Source organism: Oryctolagus cuniculus, chromosome 8 (genome assembly GCF_964237555.1).
Source record: "Oryctolagus cuniculus chromosome 8, mOryCun1.1, whole genome shotgun sequence".
Classification (NCBI taxonomy): domain Eukaryota; kingdom Metazoa; phylum Chordata; class Mammalia; order Lagomorpha; family Leporidae; genus Oryctolagus; species Oryctolagus cuniculus.
The window spans coordinates 117,900,511-117,925,508 of record NC_091439.1 but is presented as its reverse complement, the minus strand read 5'-3'; the positions used below and the strand labels follow the sequence as shown (position 1 = coordinate 117,925,508).

Genomic DNA, 24,998 nt, shown 5'->3' with positions numbered 1-24,998 from the left:
TCGGCGCCTGACTGGTCTCAGGCTGGGGCCCTGGTTATTCACACCGGGCAGCAGCATGGAACCGAGGGTCCTTCGGCTGGAAGGGCTCTGCAAACTGGCTGTTCTCCTGCAAGGCGGGGACTGCGTAGTGGGGAGCAGCCTTGCTGAATAGGGTCCCCGGCACAGGAGCAGACAGAAGCACCCAGCCCCTGAGTCGGGCCTTAGACACCTGCAGGCAAAGCCACAAGGAAACGAAGGTGCCGGTGCACACAGCTGCCCCCTGCCGGCGCAGCGGAGACCCAGCAGTGCCCAGCTCCTGCGACTTGCCTGTCGGAGCTTGCTGGGGGCGCGCTGGGCTGAGGAAGCGTCTGCCTGCTGCCGGGACATGCGACTTGCCTTCCGCCCACGGGGGTGGTCAGTCTGTCCACATCTCACACTCGGGGCCTGGCTCCGACCCGGACGGGATGTGGGCGTGGGAAGCCCCTGGGGTCCCCTGGACGCGGTGTCCCCGGCGTGTAGGTGTCAGCATGGCGTGGGGGCCACCTGTGCAGCTAACTTTGAGGTTACCCTTAACTCAGGCGCTGTGAGCCAGGCACATGGGCCCCGGAACATGGGTGGGTGGGCCCCTCCACCCACCCGAGGCCCCCGAAGAAGGGGCGTCCTGGGCCTGGGACCCCACACTCACCTGGGGCTCGGCCTCAGGCCCCCTGCAGCCTGTCGACTTGCTGGCTGCCATGCTGGGCAGGCAGACCCCCGAGGTGCCCCCTCTGGAGCACACTGGTGGACACAGGCCCCGTCCAGTTGTAAAGACTTGGAGGACTGTTCGGGAGGGGGTGCTGTGGAGGGGGCACCAGAGTCCACGTCTTCCACGAGGAATGAACGTGGGGGTCGCCCTGGCCCCCTCCACTGAGCTGGGAGCCTCTGCGGTGGGGAGCAGGGCTCGGGAGGGCTGAGTGGCAGGAGAGCCCCTTCCTGGGGCAGCCCTAGCAGCTGGCCTGGGTCCAGATGGGGCCCCGGGGAGACTCGTCCTCAGGCAGGGGTCTCCTGGTGTGAGAGACCTCAGGGCTGGCGCCCGTGTGCAGCTGATGGTGAGGTGGCCGCTCCCAGCCTCAGGGAGTGAGGGACTCAGGGTCACTGGGGGGGGGGGCTTCTGTGCAGACCCAGCGAGGAGCTCGTTCCTCCTTTAGATCACTTTGCAAATTCAGGACATTTTAGAATCTGGCTTAGCCCTTGCGAGTCGCAGGTAACAGGCGTGTAACGAGGCCGGCTGGTAGTAGCACTGAGCCGACTCAGAGCCCAGTTGTCTGGCCTCCCGGCTCCCAGCAGCGATGGAGAGCAGGGACGGTGACATCGGCACGTGGCACACACGCACTCCAGTGACCCGGGGAGAGGTCCAAACTGGGGACCTCGTGGTGGCAGCCCAGGGTCTTAGGTAATCCTTGCAGACCCCCAGGACGCCAGGTTCCCTTCCTCGCCCTCTGATCGTGAGCCGGGCTCGCGTCCACCTGAGGTTCAGGGGTTGCCCACGGAGCTCCCACCCTGCGCACTCACGGCATCCACACTGTCCATGCTGCACGGGTGCAGCTGCCACTGTCCAAGGAGCACCCAGATTCCCTCGGCCTAAGTGGGGTCCCCTTGAGGGGGCTGTGCCTGTGTGTGTACGTGTGTGTGGACAGGGGTACAGGGCGGGCGTCCACCATTGCCTGTCAAACAGGAGCCCAGAACTCTGCTCAGCTCGCCCACGTGGGTGGAGGCACCCAAGGACTTCAGCCGTCGCCCGCTGCCGCCGGGTGCACATTAGCAGGAGCTGGACAGGAAGCAGAGAGCTGGGGCGCTGGAGTCCCAAGCAGTGAGCCCAGCACCCACTCATCTTCGGAAAAATTTAAGTTTTCAATTTAAATTTTTAAGTATTTACTTATTTATTTTGAAAGGCTGAGTTGCAGAGGGAAAGGGACAGAGAGAGAGAGATCTCGTTCTGCTGGTTCACTCCCCCAAATGGCTGTACCTACCAGGGCTGGGTCAGGCCGAAGCCAGGAGCCAGGAGCTTCTTCCTGGTCTGCCACGTGGGTGCAGGGCCCCAAGCACTTGGCCATCTTCTGCTGCTTTCCCAGGCCATTAGCAGAGAGCTGGATCGGAAGAGGAGCAGGAGGGCTGGCGCTGTGGCGTAGTGGGTAAAACGGGTGCCCGCAGTGCTGGCATCCCATACAGGTGCTGGTTCGAGTGCCAGCGGCTTCACTTCCGATGTAGCTCCCGGCCAGTGTGCCCGGGAGAGCATATTTTACCTGGAAATCCTACCGCCACAAGGTTGTTCTAACGCAGGAAGCTGTACCGAGCCGAACGGGGCAATGACACAAATTAGGAAGCTGCATGCGATGCAGCAATGTCACGTGGGGAGCTGCGCGCCACGGCGTCCCACAGGACCCCGGCAGGGCCCCGGGCCGGGGCTGCACGTGGACGAGGACCGGTCCCTTCAGTGTCGGGCGGCGTCAGATGCACATTCAGTAACCCGGTAGACCCCGGATGCCCCCACATGCAGCTGGTTAACTTAGGCGCCCGCCACAAACCCAAGCCACTCAGGAAAGGGAACAGCACGGGATCCACGCAGAACATGAGGACCCAAGTGACGAGGACAGGTGGCGCTGGCGCAGGGGACAGGTGCCCTGGAGAGAGGAGGCTGCCCGTGCAGGACCCCGCCTCGGGCCACAGGGAGCACCCGTGAGGGGCCACGGCTTCGCCCGGGCCTGGGAGACCGGCTCCGTGTCAGACGCAGAGCGGTGCCGTGGAAACCTGCTCAGGTGCAGGGCGCGCTCTACCAGCATCTGGGGACTGGGAGCCGTTTCTGACTGCCAGCCTGGGTGAGTGCTGCCGCGTGGCTCAGCGTGAGGCTGGAATCCCTGGAGAGGGCCCCCGAGAGACCCCAGGTCTGCAGCTCCCGTGCCTGCCCCAGCGCCCGGGTCCTCAGGAAGACGCGGGTGGCTCGCCCGGGCCCGCGTGCCGCTGCGTGTGGAGCCTGGAGCCTGAGCAGGTTATGCAGCTCAGCTCCGGGCGCTGGACTCAGCTCTGGCGAGATGAAAATCAACCAGGCTGCTGCTCTGTGGCGTTGCCCCGTGCAGCACCGCCGTAAGATCTGCCTGCAGGCCCCCTGGAAAACTGGCCGCAGGAGGGTGACAGGCCGCTGGCCCGGCCTGAGAAGCCAGGAAAGGGGCGATCCATCCGAAATGTGCTTGCACCCCCCACTGTGGAATCCTGGCGCCACACCCACGGGCCCACGTCCCTGCGGCACGAGACACAAGCCCCTTGGGTGAAGCGCAGGCAGGGCAAGCGCCACGCCTGCAACGGGAGAATGCTCGCCCTTCAGACGGATTCCAGGCCTGGGTCCCACTTCCTGACCATCAGCTGTTGCTGCTTAGAGTTTTCCCGGGGACCCTCAGGTGACACGGCGGCTGCTGTGGTGCCAGCTTCTGCCCTCAGTCCCTCCCTTTGTGCATGCAAGTGGCCCTCAGAGGCTTTTCCCACCATCAGCAGATGGAGCAGACAAGATGGCCACATGGCCGGTCAGAAATAGCCTGGATGGAAGCAGAATCGGTGGCCAGTGCAGGGCTGCACCGCGTGGGCCATGCACGGAGCCACGGCCGCCACTCGGAGACGGCTGCTTGGGATCAGCCTCGGCCGCTCCGGCCTCCCCGCTCCTTCCCTTTCCTGCCTTCTGCCCCCGGCTCCTCGGGTGCCCCGGCTGCGTCCCACCCACCGACGCCTTCCCACGGGCGCCGGTCACGCGTGGCCTCGAGCACACAGCCTCCTGCGTGGGGAAGGAGAGGAAGGGACGGACGGATGTGGAAGACAAAAGCTTTCTGTCCTGTGGCTTCCCCCGCCGGGCCGGCACTCAGGGCACCGCCTGGGACCGCGCGGGGACAAAGAACGCTTGCTTGTCAGCCCCTGAGCTTTGTTAGCGACGGTGCCGGCGGGTTCCTGGTCGGAGCGCGGCCAGGCTGGGGGAGCCGGGCTCTGTGGCTGCCCAGTGGGCCCCGCCGGGACGCCCCCTCCTGTCCTCTCCCCCCTTCTGTCTCTCCTCCCCTCCCCTTTTTTCTCTCCTGTCCTCTCTTCCTCTCTCTCCTCTCTCTCTCTCATCACTTGTGCAGCTCTGACCCTGACAGGAGGGGGAGGGGCCTTGGGGGAGGGGTCCTGTGCAGCTCTGTCCCTGTCCCCGCCTCAGCAGGATGCCCGGAGCTTGGGGCGGCTGGTGGGGCCTGGGCCAGGCTCCTGGAGGGCCCTGCACACGGGGATGGTGCAAGGAGCAAGGGCAGCGGGGCTGTGGCCTGCTGGGCCTCTGTGGGCAGGCGGTGGGTGACCACGGGCTCTCGGGGCTGGGGGCACGACATAGCCTTGAAGCCTGCTCCCTGGGGAAGAGCGCTATGTTGCTGGCGGGCGGCTCCCTGGGGGGAGGCCGTGACCATGGCCGCGGTGGTCCCGGCTCAGGCCAGCTGAGAACCAGCAGAGACCGGGACAGCTGCCTGGAATCCGCACCCCAGGGGCAGGCCAGGGCCAGCTCCCAGCCACCCACAGACACGCACCATGCTGAGGTTAAGCCGGCGGCAAGAGCTGGGGCGGGGCGGGGGCGGGGCCGGGCAGGGTCTGCCTGCCTGCCTCTCCCAACCCCATCTCCCAGCCCTGTCTCCCGCCCACGCTCTGCGCTGTGGCTCTGTGTGACCCTCGAATGAAGAACGCGGTCCGTAGAGAAACTGACTCTTACGCGTTTGGCCATTCTGTTTGCTCCCCAGTGCACTTTCTTTGGGGTTGCGAGTTCCTGGAACACAGAGCCCACGTCCGTCCTGAACCCTGCCTGGCAGGTGGCTCAGCCGCGCTCCTCCGCGCGCAGACGCAGTGAGCAGTGGCCCACACTCCCCACGGGGCGCCCCACCGTTCTGCCACTGGGCAGCGGGTGCCGCTGCCCAGCGCGGGGAGGGCCCCCGGCGGCCACGCACGGCCTCAGGCCCGGCCCACATTGTCCAGGGTCCGTTTTGTTTGCCGCCTGCAAGCACAGGAAGTCCAGGGTCCACTCGCGGTGGGAGCAGCGGGGATGGCGTGCTAAGGCCGCACAGCTGTCTGGCAGCTGGGTGTCCTGGGGCTTCTGGCTGTGACCGCGCCCAGGTCAGGAGGTCATCGCGGGAAGTCGCCGCGCCTGCTTCCTACACGCGCCCACGGCTGCCCTTTCCCCTCCAGGCCCGCGAGCACCGAGGCCGGTGTCCTTTCCCGCCCGCAGACCCTGCGCTCGCGGGGCCCCGGGCTTCCTTCTGCCCGCAGCCGCTCTGAGCAGCTGGTCCACTTAGCCCGCGGCAGGAAGTCGCCGCCAGTGCACTGGCGTCCGGCTGCCACCCTGGGGCTGTGGCGTTGAGGGCGTCTGCGGCCCCCGCCCGCTGGACGGAGCTCCAGGCCGGAGGATGTGGTCCGCTGTCCAGGCCGGGCCTCCCGGGGCGCACACAGCGCCCTCTGGCGGCGGCTCCGCCTGCTGCGGACCGCGCGCTCCGCCCTCCCGGGCCTGGCCACCTCTGGACACTGCCTCTTCTGGGTTAGGTGCCACCCGAGCACTCAGGGGGCTGCACGCATGCCTACGCGACACTCGCCTCGGTGTCTTTTTTTTTCCAAAAAAAAAAAAAAAAAGAGATGTATTTATTTATTATTTGAAAGAGGGAGGTCTTCCACCCCGTGGTTCACTTCCCAAGCAGCCACAAGGGTTGGGGCTGGGCCAGGCCCAAGCCAGGAGCCAGGAGCTTCTTCCCACGTGGGTGCAGGGGCCCCAGCACTTGAGCCATCTGCTGCTGCTTTCCCAGGGACATTAGCATGGAGCGGGATTGGAAGTGGAGCAGCCAGGTCTTGAACCGGTGCCAACGTGGGATGCTGGGGTCGGAGGCAGTGGCTTTACCTGCTGTGCCACAGCGCTGGCCCCTTGCCTCAGCTTCTGAAATGACATACAGACAAGTAGGTGGGTCTCAGCTTTATTTTTCTTTTTAAAGTTTCTCCCCTCCCTCCCTCCCTCCCTCCCTCTCATTCTTTGACAACCAGAGTGACAGCGAGAGGAGACAGACAGGTCTTCCCTCCAAGGCTGCACCAGGCCGAAGCCAGGAGCCCGGAGCTCCATCCAGGGCTCCCACGTGGGTGCAGGGGCCCCAGCACTGGGGCCGTCCTCTGCTGCTTTCCCAGGGACGCTGGGATGCGGGGTGTGGGTGTCCCAAGCCGCGGCTTCCCTGGCTACCTGCTCAGCTCGTTCTGTGTGAGGGAACAGGACTTCTGTCCTCACGTTTGGCCCTGGTTCAGACAGCTCTCGGCCCCGTTTCTGATCTGCGTGGCTTCCGGGTATCCATTCTCACCAGGCAATTGGCAGGCAGGGAAAGATAGGAGTGACGGGCTGGCGGCTCCAGGTGGATCCAGGTGGATCCAGGTGGTTCCAGGTTTTCTCCCTAACCGGTAATCACCCTACAGGCCTTCCAGGTGCAGCGCCTTATCCAACAGCACCACCTGCTGGTGATTAGGGACCATTACATTTCTGTAAATGTTCTGAAAAAATTCAGGACATTGAATTAGAAAAATATCACAATATTTCAAATACTTTCCAGCTATAAAAGTAAATTGGAATACTAAGTTATTTTAAAAATATCAAGGTATATTTGATATTTATATAGTATTTCTTTAACTGCTTGCCAATTAAAGAAATGAGGTGCATTTTTTCTTTTTAAAATTTTTTAAGATTTATTTATTTACTTGGAAGTCCGAGTTACTAGAAAGAGGGAGAGACACAGAGAGAGATGATCCATCCAACAGCACAGACATGAGCACACTGTGGCAGGCGTGTGGCACAGTGGTTAGACACCCACCTCCCACACCGACGGGCAGGACCCGTCAGCCCTGAGATGCTTGCCCTCGTGGCAGCTCCCCGCGTGTGTGAGGAGTGCGGTGACAGCGCGGGACTCAGAGCTCAGTGTACCGAGACGCACGCTCCTGCTCATCCTGTGTGCAAACTCAGGCGGCTTCCCAGGCGTGGATCAGAGGACTGGATTCAGATTCTGGAGAAAGAGACAAGAATTAGTACTCGCTCTCCTTTATTTTTCTTACAGATTTATTGATTTATCTTACAGATTTATTGATTTATCTGAGAGGCAGAGTTACAGTGAGAGGTAGAGACAGAGAGAAAGGTCTTCCGTCCACTGGTTCACTCCCCAAATGGCCACAGTGGCTGGAGCTGAGCCGATCTGCATCCAGGAGCCAGGAGTCTCCTCTGGGTCCCCACGTGGGTGCAGGGGCCCAAGCACTTGGGCATCTTCCACTGCTTTCCCAGGCCACAGCAGAGAGCTGGACTGGAAAAGGAGCAGCCGGGACAAGAACCAGCGCCCATGTGGGATGCCGGCGCCGTGGGTGGAGGATTAACCTACTGTGCCATGGCGCCAGCCCCTTGTCTCCTTTATTTCCTGTGAACACTTGAAAAAATATAGACAGTCTGCAAAGAGTCCCTGGCAGGGCGGCCCGTGGCGCTGGTGCACGTGAATGAAGTCTTGTGCAAAGTGCACATTGTGGAGAAGCAGTGCAGAGATTTCCTTCTCTCTTTTTTTTTTTTTTTGCACCAAAATAAACTTCTCTTTTAATTCCATTTTCCTTGGGAATCCGTGCGTTCCTCTGCCGCAGTTTTGAAGGTTTTGGGAGCGTTCACCCCGAGGAAGTCCCACGTGTCATTTCCTAACCTGGGTCATCTGTGGTGTTCAGGCGTCCCCGGGGGGGCTGGGGGCTGCAGCGTAGGCATGGCCCCAGGCCCTGCTCTTCTCAGGAAGCAGGGCTGATGCAGGCGGGATGCAGGGGCAGGAAGGGCGGGGCCGAGGGCGCAGCTGTCTTCAGCTGCTTTCCCAGGGGCGTTGGCAGGGAGCCGGAACGGAAGTGGAGCAGCTGGGACTTGAACCGTCACCCACATGGGATGCTGAAGCCTCAGGTGGCGGCTTTACCTGCTACGCCGCAGTGTGGCCCCTGCTCTTTTTGTTAGAAACGTCTTGAGCAACAACAGATCAGAATTAGCCAACACCACGCTCAGACCAGCAGCCAGCACGGTCGGCTGGGAGGCTCAGAGGCACGCAGTCTGGGGCTTGTGGGTGTGTATCGGGGGCTGGGTGTGGGTGTGCCACGGGCTGGGTGTGGGGCTATGTCATGGGTTTGGTGTGTGGGTGTGTCGTGGGCTGGGTGTGGGGCTGTGACACGGGCTGGGAGTGGGGGTGTGTCGTGGGCTGGGTGTGGGGGTGTGTCATGGGTTGGGTGTGTGGGTGTGTCGTGGATTGGGAGTGGGGGTGTGTTGTGGGCTGGGAGTGGGGGTGTGTCGTGGGCTGGGTGTGGGGGTGTGCCTCGTGCTGGGTGTGAGCGTGTCATGAGTAGAATTAACAAAGCCATTTTAACTGTAAAGGACGCCCTAGTTCTTGGTTCTTGGCCATGCGTTCCTCTCCGCTGTGAAATGCCTGTGTTTCTAGCAGAATGGGTACTTGTGGATCTTTCCCCCGCAGGACGAAGCTTCCTGGTGGCCGCTGCTCCCTCTAGTGGACTCCGTGAAATCTTCAGGTCGTTCGGGCATCTGGGGCTGGGGGCTGGGGCCTTGGGGGAGGCTCAGCGGCCATCTCCAGGCGTGGTTTGGAGAGCCCTGGGTCCCTCGCTCTCGGGGAAGCTGGGAGGTTGGCCTGACTTGGGCGCTGCTGCTGAGAGCAGTGGACGTTGTGTCCTGGACGCTATCATCTGACGTCCACCGCACTCAGTGTGCTCTGATTTTCCAAATGACTGATGCTTGTGGCAAGATCACGGGCAAGTCCAGTCAGCTCGCAGCGCAAGAGAGACCCGAGGATTTCCATGGAACCAAGCAAAAAGCTTCGTAAGAGTTCCGATTCCACAGTGCACCCCAGCCTTGGGAAGTCATCCTGTGGATTTCCAGCCTCACGAGACGCTGGGCAGAGCGGCCCGGAAAGGACCTTACAAGTGGCCTCTGCCCTCTGTCCTCGGTCCTCTGTCCTTGGTCCTCATCCTCTGTCCCTGGTCCCCTGTCCTCGGTCCTCTGTCCTCAGTCCTCTGCTCTCTGTCCTTGGTCCTCTGTCCTCAGTCCTCTGCCTCTGTCCTCGGTCCTGTCCTCTGTCGCCGGTCCTCTGTCCTCGATGCTCTGTCCCCAGTCCTCTGCCCTTGGTCCTCTGTCCTCGGTCCTGTCCTCTGTTGCCGGTCCTCTGTCCTTGGTGCTCTGTCCCTAGTCCCCAGTCCTCTGCCCTTGGTCCTCTGTCCTCTGCCCTCGGTCCTCTGTTCTCGGTCCTCTGTCTCCGGTCCCCAGTCCTCTGTCCTGTCCTCTGTCCCCAGTCCCCAGTCCTCTGCCCTCTGCCCTCAGTCCTCTGCCCTCTGTCCTCTGTTCTCGGTCCTGTCCTCTGTCCCCAGTCCCCAGTCCTCTGCCCTCTGTCCTCTGCCCTCGGTGCTCTGTCCCACACAGCACTGAGGCTGCAATGTCTTCGTGTGTTTCAGACAGAATCTGGATTGCAGCAAACTGGGTGCAAGCAGCGACCAACAACGTTCATGATTGCAAAGCGATAAGCGGCCTGTTCTTGCTTTTTTCCTCAAGGAATTTGTTGTCAGGGCTGGCACTGTGGCAGCTGGGCCGCTGTTTGCAGCTCTGGCATCCTGCATCAGAGTGCCGGTTTGAGTCATGGCTGCTCTGCTTCCAACCCACCTTTGTGCTAATGCACTTGGGCAGCAGCGGGAGGCGGCCCAGTGCTCGGATCCCTGCGCCCACGCTGGGGACCTGGAGGAGTTCCCAGCTCCTGCCCAGCCCTGGCTGCCTTGTGGCCATGTGGGGAGTGAACCAGCAGAAGGAACCCCGCCCCCATCTTGATGCTTTTCAAATACATAAAATAAATAATTTTGAAAAGTTCAGTTGCTTTTCATAAACACTTTATTAACATACAGTGGGTTCACGGTTATGTTAAAATGAATAAGTACATGTATGGGAACCTCCCGGCCTAGTTCCAGAATGAAGTGTGCACAGATGTACCCTACAGGCAACTATTTGGGATCTCAGTAGATTTTAAGGCTCCTGGGTGTCCTCAGAACAAGAAGTTTGAAAACATTTGGATAAAGAATAGGACTTTATAGCCTGTAGATAACCAACCGTAAAGTATAACACTGAATCCCAAGCTGGAATGACCTGTTATATGATAAATTTATACAAACATACCGTTAGTTTTTGATAAATCAACAACAGAAGAGCCGGCAGCTGATGTCCCATCTTTAGTTTTCATAGGATTAAAGCCCTCCCCAGGGTGGCGCTGTGGCACAGTGGGTACAGCCGCTGCCTGCAGTGCCGGCGTCCCAGTCGGGGCGCCTGTTCTTGTCCCGGTTGCCCCTCTTCCCATCCAGCTCTCTGCTGTGGCCCGGGAAGGCAGTGGAGGATGGCCCAGGTGCTTGGGCCCTGCACCCCATGGGAGACCGGGAGGAAGCGCCTGGCTCCTGGCTTCAGATCAGCGCAGCTCCAGTCGTTGTGGCCATCTGGGGAGTGAACCAGTGGATGGAACCTCTCTCTCTCACTCTGCCTTTCAAATAAATAAATATTTAAAAAACAACGTTGCATTCCTGGCCCGAGCTCACATCCTGGCTCCGTCATTTCTTTCCTTTGAAACGCCTACTCTAGGAACGCTTGCTGAGTGCCTACGATGCTGGGCCTGGCGCCGCGCAGCGCGGAGAGGGAGGCTCAGCCCCTGCCCCTGCGGTTTTCCAACCCCTCGCAGATGTAACCCGGGCACCTTTTAAGGAAGCTTGTTGGTTTGTATTCATCTGAGGCAGCGACGGAGCGAGAGGGCGGCGGGGAGAGCTCTCCGCGTGCTGGTTCCCTCCCCAGTGCCCGCGGATCCGGGCCAGGAGCCCCGTCCAGGTCGGCCTGGCAGGTGCACCGCGGGAGGGCGACGGGAAGCAGGGCAGGGCCTCAAACCCTGGACCTTGGGCCACCCCGTCCCTCTAAAAGGAGGCAATGGCGGGAGAGCGCGCGTTTTCCAGCGAGGACTGGGTCTCGCGCTCTCTGGTCGGCGCCGGCAGGTACTGCTTCCGGCTTCTCTCCCGTTTACGGGCACGGAGCGCCTCCCACGGGGCCGCGGGCAGACTCCGCTCCCAGCCCTGGCGGGCGGCTGACGCCGAGGTCCCTGTGTCCCAATGCGGTGGCAGCGGTGAGGGTCTCCGTGGCCTCCTCTGAGAGGGGCCTGAGCCCCCCCCCCCCCAGCACGGCCACGGCCCCGTCTGCCGCGGCCGGCACCGTAGGGGTCAGCAGAGGCCATGGGCCACAGCCTCAGGGGGACCGTTGGCTGGGGTCGCAGTGACACCAGCAGCGCCTGTGCTGGGGTGCACTGTCCCCTGGCCCCTGTGTTATATGTTAATGTTGGCCGTCACAAAGCACACCGGACAGCGGAGTGAGGGGAAGGGTTTATTGGGAACACCCTACAGGCCGGAGTGAAGGGGCAGCGAGGGGAAAAGAGAGAAGGAGACTGTAAGAGAGAAAGGGAGAGGAGAGGAGAGGAGAGGAGAGGAGAGGAGAGGAGAGGAGAGGAGAGGAGAGGAGAGGAGAGAGGGGAGGGGAGGGGAGGGGAGGGGAGAGGAGGGCCGAGAGCGCGTGTGCAGGAACAGGCCCTTCTGAGGGCGGGCAGGGAAACAGGAGCCCCGAATCCCATTAGGATGGGGGTGCAGCCTGGCTCAGGGAGCTGGGCCATGGGCCACCTGGCCACAACTGTGCCAGTTTCCTAACACCCTGGGCGGCTGTGGCTGAGCCCCTGTGTGGTCCCCCAGTCTAGCAGGGTCATGGGCACTTGGGGTGAAGGAATCCTAGCCCGCTGTCTGCTCCCCCTCCCCAGGGGCCCTAGGGGGCAGAGCTGGGCCTAGGGTCTGAACCCAGCAAAGGCCGTGCTCAGCATGGCGGCCACCTGGGCTGGTGGTGGGGTCGTGGGCCAGCATGGGCGGGAGCACAGGGCGGGGGGGGGGTGGGGGACCTTGTGACGCCGTGGTTCTTTGCAGTGTTGGTGGCTGCTGAGGCTCGGCTAGGGTTTGGGCTCCCCAGGAGCTTCAAGGACCACAAGCCTGGGACAGACTCCACTCTCAGGTGCACCCGGGAGCGCGCGCCGGTGTTTGTGGCCGGCTGAGCCTTGCCTGGCGTACCTACAGCCTGGCGGTTAAGGGGCACAAGCCGACCTTGACTGCTTCTCACCTCCCTGAGTTTACCAAGCACCTGTAACCTCCCAACTGTAGCTGCATCCTGTTGGGCCTGGCGTGGGAACATGGCGTCCACAGACCTGCCTCCCACGTGAGCCACGTGCAGCTGGCCGTCTCCCAAGCTGGCTGTGGCCCAAGTCATGTGCTAGGCTGGATGCGAGCCCTCACCCTGACCTCGACTTGGCTGCAGACTCCCCACATGTGGGGACCAGGCCCTCCTGGAAGGCTAGCGAGTCTAGGAATTTTAACACATGTCCTCTACTGCATTGCCCTATGACAGTGGACTTTGCTTTCTCTGCCTCTCTGGGCCATCATCCACCCCGGGTTGGGGGGGGGGGAAGACCACCATTCTGTGTGGTCCTGAGAGGCCCCAGGGGACAGGGGCCCATCCCATCGTGGTCCCCCCCTGCTAGCCCCCTCCTGCACCCCAGGGATTGGTGGTCGCTGGCACCCAGCGTAGCCAGCTGAGCACACTCTAGGGCGCCACCCCTCTGTGTTATCGCAGGCGCTATTCTTGTCAACACAGGCAGGTTGTTGGTAATCCCTAAGCCTTTAAGCAGCTCCACAGGGGAGTCCCCCCGGCCTGGCCGCGCCGTGCTTGGTCCTTGTTCCCAAGACCCTGCTTGGAGCCAGGCTGGAGCCCACTCTGAGCACCAAGGCTCCTTCTCTGGGCAGAAATGACAGCAGACTGGGGCTTTGACGAGGAACCTGTAATCCAACTCTCACCTTGCAATTGAGGACACTGAGGCCAGGGTGCAGCTCCATCAGTGACTCAGACCCAGCCCAGTGCCCTCTGACCTCATGTGGGCTCCCACAGCCTCAGTGCGGTGGCTGATGCTCCCAGAGAGATGAGATGCAAACAACGAGGGCCACACGCAGCCCTGTCTGAAGGGAGCCCAAGTGGAACACACAGGGTGTGAGTGTCTGGTACAGGGTGTGCACAGGGCTGCCCACATGGAACACACAGGGTGTGAGTGTCTGTTACAGAGTGTGCACAGGGCTGCCCACGTGGAACACACAGTGTGAGTGTTACAGGGTGTGCACAGGGCTGCCCACGTGGAACACACAGTGTGTGAGTGTCTGATAGAGGGTGTGCACAGGGCTGCCCACGTGGAACACACAGTGTGTGAGTGTCTGATAGAAGGTGTGCACAGGGCTGCCCACGTGGAACACACAGTGTGAGTGTTACAGGGTGTGCACAGGGCTGCCCACGTGGAACACACAGTGTGTGAATGTCTGATAGAGGGTGTGCACAGGGCTGCCCACGTGGAACACACAGTGTGTGAGTGTCTGATAGAGGGTGTGCACAGGGCTGCCCACGTGGAACACACAGTGTGTGAGTGTCTGATAGAAGGTGTGCACAGGGCTGCCCACGTGGAACACACAGTGTGAGTGTTACAGGGTGTGCACAGGGCTGCCCACGTGGAACACACAGTGTGTGAATGTCTGATAGAGGGTGTGCACAGGGCTGCCCACGTGGAACACACAGTGTGTGAGTGTCTGATAGAAGGTGTGCACAGGGCTGCCCACGTGGAACACACAGTGTGAGAGGTACAGGGTGTGCACAGGGCTGCCCACGTGGAACACACAGTGTGTGTGTCTGCTACAGGGTGTGCACAGGGCTGCCCACGTGGAACACACAGTGTGTGAGTGTCTGATAGAAGGTGTGCACAGGGCTGCCCACGTGGAACACACAGTGTGAGTGTCTGATAGAGGGTGTGCACAGGGCTGCCCACGTGGAACACACAGTGTGTGTCTGTTACAGGGTGTGCACAGGGCTGCCCACGTGGAACACACAGTGTGTGAGTGTCTGATAGAGGGTGTGCACAGGGCTGCCCACGTGGAACACACAGTGTGAGAGGTACAGGGTGTGCACAGGGCTGCCCACGTGGAACACACAGTGTGTGTCTGTTACAGGGTGTGCACAGGGCTGCCCACGTGGAACACACAGTGTGTGAATGTCTGATAGAGGGTGTGCACAGGGCTGCCCATGTGGAACACACAGGGTGTGAGTGTCTGCTACAGGGTGTGCACAGGGCTGCCCACGTGGAACACACAGTGTGAGTGGTACAGGGTGTGCACAGGGCTGCCCACGTGGAACACAGTGTGAGAGGTACAGGGTGTGCACAGGGCTGCCCACGTGGAACACAGAGTATGCATGTCGGGCTGCACAGTGTGCCCAGTACCACTGCGTCCTAGGACAGTGGAGATCTGCCCCAGTGGCCACCTCTGCTTGCGCCCTGGGTGCGCTGGTCCATACAGTTAATTAGCCCCTTCAGATGGGGCTTTTAGCTCCGTCCCTGGCACCTCTGGAGTTTAAAACACAGCCCAGAGTAGTGCGTGCAGGATCACATTACGGTCTTGAATTTTATTGAGCTGTGAACATTTGTGGTTGCCCAGACTGTAGGTGGCCCAAGTCTTACACCTTCCTCCCCTGTGTGCGTCAGGCTTCCTGTCCCCTGGGCCTCTGGGCTGCCAAGAACACTCACCTCCGCCCAGCTGGTCCGAGAGGGGCCTGTGCCGGGCCTCGGGCGCCGAGCTCTGAGGCCGCCACTGGCTGGTGAGCACAGCGGCCGTTTGCCAGACAGAGTGCACACATGATACCCGGACGGCACACAGCTCAGATCCGGTGACAGGTTTCCTAGGATATGTTTTGCTTTACAAAATGTGGGAAAACTGTGAGTTCCGTTGCCGAGGTGCCGAGTGGTGCCCACAGGGCAAGCAGCCTGATTGTCTGAGCTTGGGGAAGAATGCGGCTTTTCCACCCAAGCATTCCCTGTGCCTAGCGAAGGAGGCATGGCAGCTGATGGCTCTGCCCGTTCCTGGGGTGAGCAGGTATTTGCTGAGTGTATCTTATGCACCAGGTTTTGAGCTAAGTCCTGGGACGTCCACAGTCAGCAGATCCCTAGGGGTGAGCTAGGGCGGCCAGATGGTCACTGTCGCTGAGGCCTGATTCCGAGGGCGGCTCTGAGGCAGGAATGTGGACCCTGGGGGTTTGTGACAAGGGAGCCGAGCAGGCTGGGAGCCGCGTCTGAAAACCTGGTGTTGGCGTTGGAGTCTGCACAGGGGCGGGGCTCTGGGCGTGGATTCTGGGATGTGACGGATTACAGGGGCAGGCAGTGACTTTAGCCCCAGGATCAGCACAGATCTGCTGACTACTGCGTGGGCGGAGTGGGCCGGGACCGGCTGTGGTGTGGGGAGGGCTCTGCAGTTGTCAGAGCGGCCACATACAGGGCAGAGGAGCTGGGGAGGTGCGGGGAGGCTTGTGGGTGTGTGGGAGGAAGACTATTCAGAAAGGCTGGGGAAGGGGACCCTGGGCACGGGGCCTGGACGGGCAGCTGTGGGTTCGGGGTTCGTCTTTGTCTGCCATCACTCACAGGGAGGGGAGGTGGCTCCACGTTTGAGCCTGGGCCCAGGAGCTGTCTCTGCGTGGTGCATGGAGGAGGCCAGCTAGGGAGCAGGCCCAGGCCCTGGGGAGGGGACTGAGCCTGCAGAGAGCAGAGCGGGGAGAGTGGGGGCATTCGGAGAAACTGGGCAGGGCCGGCAGCCGTGGCCCAGGGATGCCGTTTCAGGCAGGGGGTGGGGCGGGGCGGGGTCAGGTAACCTGAGAGCTGACATGGCACTTGGGGTTTGGTGACACAGAGGTCATGGGTGACTTACAGCTATTTTGGGGAGTGACGTGATCTGCGTGGGGGGTGGATGGGGAGAGGCCAGAGGGCTGGAGGACAGCAAAGAAATGGGAAAATTGGGACAAGACACAGCTGTTCCGGGGAAGGAGCAGGACCCAGCTGTTCTGGGGAACAAGCCGGAGCTGGGGGAGGGGGTGTCTGAGTGATGTCAAGGTTGGGAGAGACCCGAGGATGCTCAGAGAAGGGCGGGACAGGGGAAGGAGCGGGCTCACATGGCAAGAACTGAGTTGCGAGCTTCCTGGGAGCCCTGGGGAGTGGGACGTGGCGCAGGGACGTGCTGGCCGCTGGAGGGAAGGGGCTGGGGTCACGGGGAGTGGCGGAGTTCCTGCACTTCCGCTCCAGCCGACTCTGCGGAGCAGGAGTTGAAACTGTTTGGGTAAACGAAGGGGAGTGATTTTCAACTTAAAGTGGAGTCGGATGTTACGTGATGGGACTCAACCTTCTGTATGTTGCAATCTTGACTGGGCCTTGTGGGTCACCATGATGTCTGGCTGCTGCGGGGCCGGTGGGGCAGGCCAGGCCCTGAACCAGGTGTGTGTGCAGGGAGGGGGGGCCCTCAGGTCTCCGCTAGCCCTGCCTTTGTGCCGTGAGGAAGGAGCAGGAGCGGGGGCCTGGGGGAGGACCCTCGGGGACCGTACCTCCTGGGCGCTGATGCCCCAGCCTGCTCTGCCTTTCCCACCGCACTCCCAGGGGGCAGAGTGCCTTGTGCAGCCCGGACGACTGTGGCCCCGGCCTTTGCTCTTAGCCTCCGCCCACCCTGGCAGCCGTTGCTGTGACGGGGCTCGGTCTAAAGGACCACACGGGAAGCTGTGGCTCCTCTCCGGTTCCAACGTGAAGAAAGGCGTCAGGACCTCGACCCCGTTGTTGGAGATGTTGTGGGGAGCTCTGCCGTGCCTGCAGCTGCTCCGGGCACGGTGGGTTCACCGTCCATTGCTGGCAGAGTTTACTCTGCTTTGCTTTCTAAAGCCACAATTCTGTGCCTGCCGTGCCTGTTGTCTTCAGCCAGGGCCTGGTCATGTGGGATCCTCCTCATGGGTGAACACATTGTCCACTTGCGGGCTGCTGGCCTCGCAGGCGGCCTCCGTGACTTCACCATTCTTCCACCCAGACTTCTGTGTGTTTTGGGTGACAGTCCTGTACCATAGGTGTGTTCGTCGCACATGTCTCCTGAAACTCAACAATAAGGAATAAAATAACCCGATAAATATGAACCAAAGGCCAGGCCAGACCCGACCAGAGAAGACACACAGAGGGCAGTTAGCTGTGCATCACCAGAGAGGTTGATGGGGACGACAGTGAGATGCTGCTCATGCTGATTAGATTGCTCAACATACAGGGCACGGACACCGCCGCCGAGTACCGGGGGTGGGTGTGGCGCAGCGAGGCTCTCGGTCACGCTGTGGGAAGGTGGCCAGCAGTCCCACACTCGGCTCAACACACTGTACCTTACATTCCAGATGGGATCCTGGGGGCTCCCCAGAGGCGCTGGAACATCTGTCCACACAAAAGCCTGCCTGTGGGTGCGGGCGGCAGCTTTATCCATGATCGCCAAAGCTGGGAGCCACCGTGATGTCCTGCAGGGGACGAGTGGGTAAGCAGACAGTGGACATCCAGACACGGAGGTTGTTACTCGGCACCAAAGGGAATGAGGTGACTGTGGAGCCCAGAGAGGACCTGAGGGCCCTACATGCCTGTCACCAGTGAAAGACGCCATCCCAAGAGGCCCCGTGCTGTGTGATGCCAACTCTGTGACATCCGGGAAAGGCAAAACTATGGAGACGGCAAAAACACCGGCCGTTCCCAGAGGCTGGGGAAGGGAGGGGTGAAAGGGAGGAGCCCAGAGGTCTTTGGGGGTGGGGAAGCTGCTCTGTGTGATGCCGAGACAGTGGGCACACACAGGTGACAGTGTGCACACGTGTGTGATGCTGAGATGTAGCCACACATGTGTGATGCTGTGACAGTGCGCACACACAGGTGACAGTGTGCACACGTGTGATGCTGAGATGTGGACACACGTGTGTGATGCTGTGACAGTGGGCACACACAGGTGACAGTGTGCACACGTGTGTGATGAGATGTAGCCACACATGTGTGATGCTGTGACAGTGGCACACACAGGTGACAGTGTGCACACGTGTGATGCTGAGATGTAGCCACACATGTGTGATGCTGTGACAGTGCGCACACACAGGTGACAGTGTGCACACGTGTGATGCTGAGATGTAGCCACACATGTGTGATGCTGTGACAGTGCGCACACACAGGTGACAGTGTGCACACGTGTGATGCTGAGATGTAGCCACACATGTGTGATGCTGTGACAGTGCGCACACACATGATGCTATGACAGTGGACACATGTATGTGATGCTGAGATGGTGTGCACACATGTGTGATGCTGAGATGTGGACACACGTGTGATGCCAAGACAGTGGGGACACATGTGACACTGTGACAGTATGCGCACGTGTGTGATGCTGAGATGTAGCCACACATGTGTGATGCTGTGACAGTGGGCACACACAGGTGACAGTGTGCACACACGTGTGATGCTGAGATGTAGCCACACATGTGTGATGCTGTGACAGTGGGCACACACATGATGCTATGACAGTGGACACATGTATGTGATGCTGAGATGGTGTGCACACATGTGTGATGCTGAGATGTAGACACACGTGATGCTGAGACAGTTGGGACACACGTGATGCTGTGACAGCGTGCACATGTGTGTGACGCTGAGGTGTGGACACGTGTGTGATGCTGTGATAGTGCACATGTGTGTGATGCTGAGATGGTGTACACACGTGTGTGATGTGGAGTTGTGGGCACACATGTGTGATGCTGAGACAGTGGGGACACACGTGACACTGTGACAGTGCGCACACATGTGTGATGCTGAGATGTGGACGCACATGTTTGACACTGTGCACATGTGTGTGATGCTGAGATGTGGACACGTGTGTGATGCTGTGACAGTGGACACACATGTGTGATGCTGAGATGGTGGACACACATGTGTGACACTGTGACAATGCACACATGTGTGTGATGTGGAAATGTGGACATACATGTGTGATGCTGAGACAGTGGGGACATGTGACACTGTGACAGTGTGTACACGTGTGTGATGCTGAGGTGTGGACACATGTGTGTGATGCTATGACAGTGGACACACTGAGATGTGGACACGTGTGTGATGCTGTGACAGTGGACACACGTGTGTGATACTGAGATGGTGTGCACACATGTGTGATGCTGAGATGTGGACGCATGTGTGTGACACTGTGACAGTGTGCACACATGTGTGATGCTGAGATGTGGACACACATGTATGATGCTGTGACAGTGCACATGTGTGACGCTGAATGTGGACACACGTGTGATGCTGAGACAGTGGGGACACATGTGACACTGACAGTGTGCACACATGTGTGATGCTGAATGTGCACACGTGTGTGATGCTGAATGTGGACACGTGTGTGATGCTGTGACAGTGTATATGTGTGATGCTGAGATGTGGACACACGTGTGATGCTGAGACAGTGGGGACACATGTGACACTGACATGTGTGATGCTGAATGTGGACACGTGTGTGATGCTGAATGTGGACACGTGTGTGATGCTGAGATGTGGACGCACGTGTGTGATGCTGAGACAGTGCACATGTGTGACGCTGAATGTGGACACATGTGTGATGCTGTGACAGTGTATATGTGTGATGCTGAGATGTGGACACACGTGTGATGCTGAGACAGTGGGGACACATGTGACACTGACAGTGTGCACACATGTGTGATGCTGAATGTGGACGCACGTGTGTGATGCTGAGACAGTGCACATGTGTGACGCTGAATGTGGACACGTGTGATGCTGTGCAGGAGGCACTGTAGCAGTGGCACACACCGTGGAGCGCTTACCTAAGCCCACGGGAGGTGCGACCCCAAGAGTAAGCCTTCCGTGGGCTGTGGGCTTGGTGAGGATGCGGAGGCTCTGTTGGCTCATGATGTCCCCAGTCACCCTCAGGTGAGGACGGTGATGGGGCACCTGGCCCATGTAGGGGCAGGGGGCACCTGAGACATCTCTGCTCTCCGCACAGTTTGCTGTGGGCCTGAAATTGCTGTAAAAAAGCCTTTTTTTCAAGAAAGAAGGAAAATTACAAAAAAGCCCATGTTTTTCTTCAAAAATATTCCAGTTCTTAGATGAAATTCTCTCTTACAATTTGTCTTGAAATGTTGATCACATATATGTTAATTGTATCTGACAGTGTCAGTGACTCAGTTTCCTGTTAGTTATATAGTTAGATATAGTTAGATTGTTGTATTTTTTAAAATATTTATTTTTTGTTTATTTGAAAGAGTTAGAGAGGTAGAAAGACAGAGTTACAGAGAGGTAGAGAGAGAGGTCTTCCATCGTCTGGTTCACTCCCCAGATGGCTGCAATGGCCAGATCTGAGCCGGTCTGAAGCCAGGAGCCAGGAGCTTTTTCTGGGTCTCCCACGTGGGTGCAGGGGCCCAAGGACTTGGGCCGTCATCATCTTTTTTTAAGATTTATTTTTAAGTCAGAGTTACACACAGAGAAAAGGAGGGGGGAGAGAGAGAGAGAGAGAGAGGAGAGAGAGAGAGAGGTCTTCTATCTGCTGGTTTACTCTCCAGTTGGCAGCAACGGCCGGAGCAGTGCCAATGTGAAGCTGGGAGCCTGGATCTTCCTCCAGGTCTCCCACATCTTCTTGGGTATCTTCTACTGCTTTCCCAGGCCACAGCAGAGAGCTGGATAGGAAGAGGAGCAGCTGGGACTAGAACCGGCGCCCACATGGGATACCAGCGCTTCAGGCCAGGGCTTTAACCCGTTGTGCCACAGCCCCAGCCCCAGGTTGTTCTATTGATCTTTGTGGTTGGTGGTATGGTGCCCACCTCCCAACGTGACCTTATTTGGAGATAGGGTCTCTGCACTTGTAGCTAAGGATGCACTGACATCCTACCAGGCTGTGGGGGGCCCAACCCCAGTGAGCGTGCCCCTGGAAGAGGGAAGAGGACACACAGACACGGGGGGGAGGCACATGTGTGGGGGCAGAGGCTGGAGCCATGTGGCTTCAAGCCACGGAGCAAGCAGAGCCACCAGGAGCTGCTTCCGGGGAGTGCAGTCCGCTGAGCCTGGTTTCAGACTTCTGGCTTCCGGAATGGAGAGGCCCTACATTCCTGTGTTGTTTGCCCCAGGCGCGGTGATCGTATTTGTGGGACAGCAGCCAGAGAACCAGTCAGTCTTACTGCTGGGGAGGTTTTCCTTGGATTTCTGGTCTGGCCTAAGAAGTGCACAGGCTGTGTGGGCTGTGAGCTTCTCCCAGGAGGAATCCGCTCTCTGCTCCCACAGGCTGAGCCCTCAATACCTCTGTTGGCACAGTGTGTGTGGAGCTGGCCGGAGATGAGACAGGCTCTGTCGCCCCAGCACGCCGACCCTACCCCACTCGCTCTTTTGCTGTAAGATTCCTGGCATAGAACCTAGCGGTGCAACACAGCCCCGCCTTCCTAGTCCAGAACGCCCACGTGTGTCTCAACAGCACAGGAACGCATAAGAAATTAAGTTTCCCACCACTGTTTGTGTCGCTTCCTCCGCCCCTTCCACGCTTTCAGGGGAAGCCCAGTGCTGGGGCTGGGGCTGGGGCTGGGACTTTGGATCCCTCTCTCCAGATCTTGGCCTCTCCAATCCCGGGTGCTCTGTTAGTCTCGGACCGCACGCTGAAGGGGACGGATGCTCCGCGGACGGTTTTCTGTTTCTGAGCTGTCTGGTTTCCTGTGCAGCACTGGCAAGCCTGTTCCCGTGGGGTCCAGGCAGCTTTTCCTGACTGGTTTCATTGCCTGAAATGTTGCGTTTGTTGTGAGGACGCTGAGCAGATTCGGTGCCACTTGGAGCAGCTGAGATCCTGGGGCAGAGGGAGGCGTGTGAGCCTGTGTTTAGCTTCCGGGCTCCATGGCTGCCCAGCAGTGTCCCCTGGGTGAGTGGCCTAGGTCTTGGTTTGCTTGGTGTTGTCCCTGCTGTGTGGAGTGCTTGTGAGAATCATGATACCTCCGTGACTTCTGGTACGGTTCTGCCCAGGGTGTGAAGCTGGTGTGGGAAGATGGAGATGTCTCTGCTTCAGTTCCATGTTAATATGCACAAAGTACTACAGTTTTATTGAAGGTGTCTCCAATACTGTCTTCTGCTACCTACAGAGTGTGATGGCTGCAGCCGTCTCAGGGTGAAAGAGAAGGCAGGTGGCAGGGGTGGGAGGGTGGGAGGGGTAAATGGGAGACCTGGTAGCTGAGGCCGTCAGTGGCAGACACCATTGGACTCAGTCCCTGGAGACCCAGATGCCCAGGGCAGAGGCGTGGGATCCGAGGCCCAGTTTCCACCAAGAGTTTACGGCCAATTCTCCCTCTTGATGGGATCACTCATATGGTGATCTGTGGACAAGGTCAAAAGTGACCACACTGCGAAGAACGTAGAGGTACACAGGACCCAGGAAACGCTTCCTGCTGCACACCTGAAACTCCCGGCTGCCCGGCCTGTCACATCGCGTGTCCTGTCACACCATGTCCACACATCTGTGTCCTCCTGTCACACCCCGTCCACACGTCTGTGTCCTCCTGTCACGCCCCGTCCACACATCTGTGTCTTCCTGTCACGCCCCGTCCACACGTCTGTGTCCTCCTGTCACGCCCCGTCCACACATCTGTGTCTTCCTGTCACGCCCCGTCCACACGTCTGTGTCTTCCTGTCACACCGCATCCACATGTCTGTGTCTTCCTGTCACACCCCATCCACACGTCTGTGTCCTCCTGTCACACCCCGTCCACACGTCTGTGTCCTCCTGTCACACCCCGTCCACACGTCTTTGTATTCCTGTCACACCATGTCCACACGTCTGTGTCCTGTCACACCCCATCCCACGTCTGTGTCCTCCTGTCACACTGCGTCCACATGTCTGTGTCCTGTCACACCGTGTCCACAGGTCTCTGTCCTGTCACAACACGTCCACACGTCTGTATCCTCCTGTCACACCGTGTCCACAGGTCTGTGTCCTCCTGCCACACCATGTCCACACGTCTGCATCCTCCTGTCACACCGTATTCACGAATCACCCCATCCTCTGAACTGTGTCTTCCCGTCATGCCGTGTCCTCATGGGGTGAGAAGTGCAGGGGTCTCTGGGTCCTTCCTGTTGGGTGCTCACCCCACAGACCTCATCACCCGAGGGGCCCCGCCTCCCTTTTCCACACCCTGCGGTTAAGATTTCAGCAGACAGAGGAGAGCAGGGGTGGACACTGACATTCAGGCCAGAGCAGGTGAGGAGCAACAGCCGTGTCGTCCGCTGCTCCAGTCCCTTCCTCACATTACTCCTCCTCCCACGAGAACTCAGCCCTCGCGTCCTTGACGGAGCTGATGGCACCAAGCCCACAGCTGACTGTGTCCTATTCCTGCGGGAAGGACAGGACACTTATCTCGGGAAGCCCCGGGCCCACCCCACCACCTTCACTGGGATCCCAGTCCCACACATACCTGACCGTGAGCACAGCTTCTCTGACTGGCTCTCAGTGTCACAGATGTGGTGTGACAGAAAGACAGATGTGTGGACGGGGCGTGACAGGAGGACACAGACGTGTGGACGGCGTGTGACAGGACACAGACGTGTGGACGGGGCGTGACAGGACACAGACATGTGGACGGGGCGTGACAGGACACAGACGTGTGGACGTGGTGTGACAGGACACAGACATGGGACGGGGTGTGACAGGACATAGACGTGTGGACGCAGTGTGACAGGAGGACACAGACGTGTGGACGTGGTGTGACAGGACACAGACGTGTGGACGGGGTGTGACAGGACACAGACGTGTGGACGTGGTGTGACAGGAGGACACAGACGTGTGGACGTGGTGTGACAGGACACAGACGTGTGGACGCGGTGTGACAGGACACAGATGTGTGGACGGGGCGTGACAGGAGGACACAGATGTGGGACGGGGCGTGACAGGACACAGACGTGTGGATGTGGTGTGACAGGAGGACACAGACGTGTGGACGGGGCATGACAGGACACAGACGTGTGGACGCGGTGTGACAGGACACAGACGTGTGGATGTGGTGTGACAGGACAGAGACGTGTGGATGTGGTGTGACAGGAGGACACAGACATGTGAACAGGGTGTGACAGGAGGGCACAGACATGTGGACGCGGTGTGACAGGACACAGACATGTGGACGCGGTGTGACAGGACACAGACGTGTGGACGCGGTGCAGTATGGAGATGCAATGAGATGTGAGGCCATGGTGTGACGTGAGGTTGTGGTATGAAGTGAGGACGCGGTATAACAATGCCAACCGTGACCCAGTACGTGGGCTCACGTGGCCCTTAGCCAGCCATGCCCGGGCCTGGCCTCCAGGCCCCAGAACTGAGAGCACAGACGCCTGCTGTTGAGAAGCCCCTGTGTGGTTGTTGTTAGAGCAGCCAAATGGACAATGCACAGAGACGTCACTCAACAAATAAGTGTTGTGTCGACTGCGAGGCCATTGGTGCGCTGAGGCGAGCCAGACACGAACCAGAGATGCAGATCCCTGGTGCGGCGTCCGAGGGACTCGGGGCAGCGGGCTGCAAGGGCGTTTATCCCGTGTCTGTCTCGTGCTGAACTGGCATGCTCACTGCTATGTGTGCAGGTGCTTGGTGCTGGTCCCCACACACCAGATGGCATGAGGGCCTGTGCGGCTCCCAGGCACTTCTCACACGTGTGCGAGATCCTTGTGACTGCACACGCCTTACACATGAGAAGCCTGGCCCGGGAGCCCAGCCAGCTGGCCCGAGTCCAGAACCCCTCCGTGGCGAGCTGGTGTGTGGTGAGCTCAGAGGGTTCTTGGGCCCGGGCATCCCCTGAGGCCTCCCGGTGCTGGTGCCAAGTCGCTGCTGTGCTTGGCCGCGCCAGGTGTGTGTTATTTATAATTGGCTGCCCGCTGTGCACCCTGCAGGACCTGTGAAGCCAGCAGGACCTGCCCCTCACGGCGGCGGCCGCCTGCCTCGTCGGCAAGTTGGGTCTTATTTATAGAGCGCACCGCAGG

General features: G+C 59.6%; 1 protein-coding gene across 1 annotated transcript in view; it reads left to right on the top strand.

Moving 5' to 3' along the window:
• The first annotated feature begins 17,373 nt into the window (after positions 1 to 17,373).
• MYOM2 (myomesin 2) overlaps positions 17,374 to 24,998 on the top strand; it is an 89,901-nt gene continuing 82,276 nt past the window's right edge. Inside the window, exon 1 of the mRNA XM_070047242.1 lies at positions 17,374 to 17,502. Within this exon, the coding sequence (XP_069903343.1) occupies positions 17,481 to 17,502 (22 nt within the window). The 5' untranslated portion in view covers positions 17,374 to 17,480. The remainder of the gene's footprint in view (positions 17,503 to 24,998) is intronic.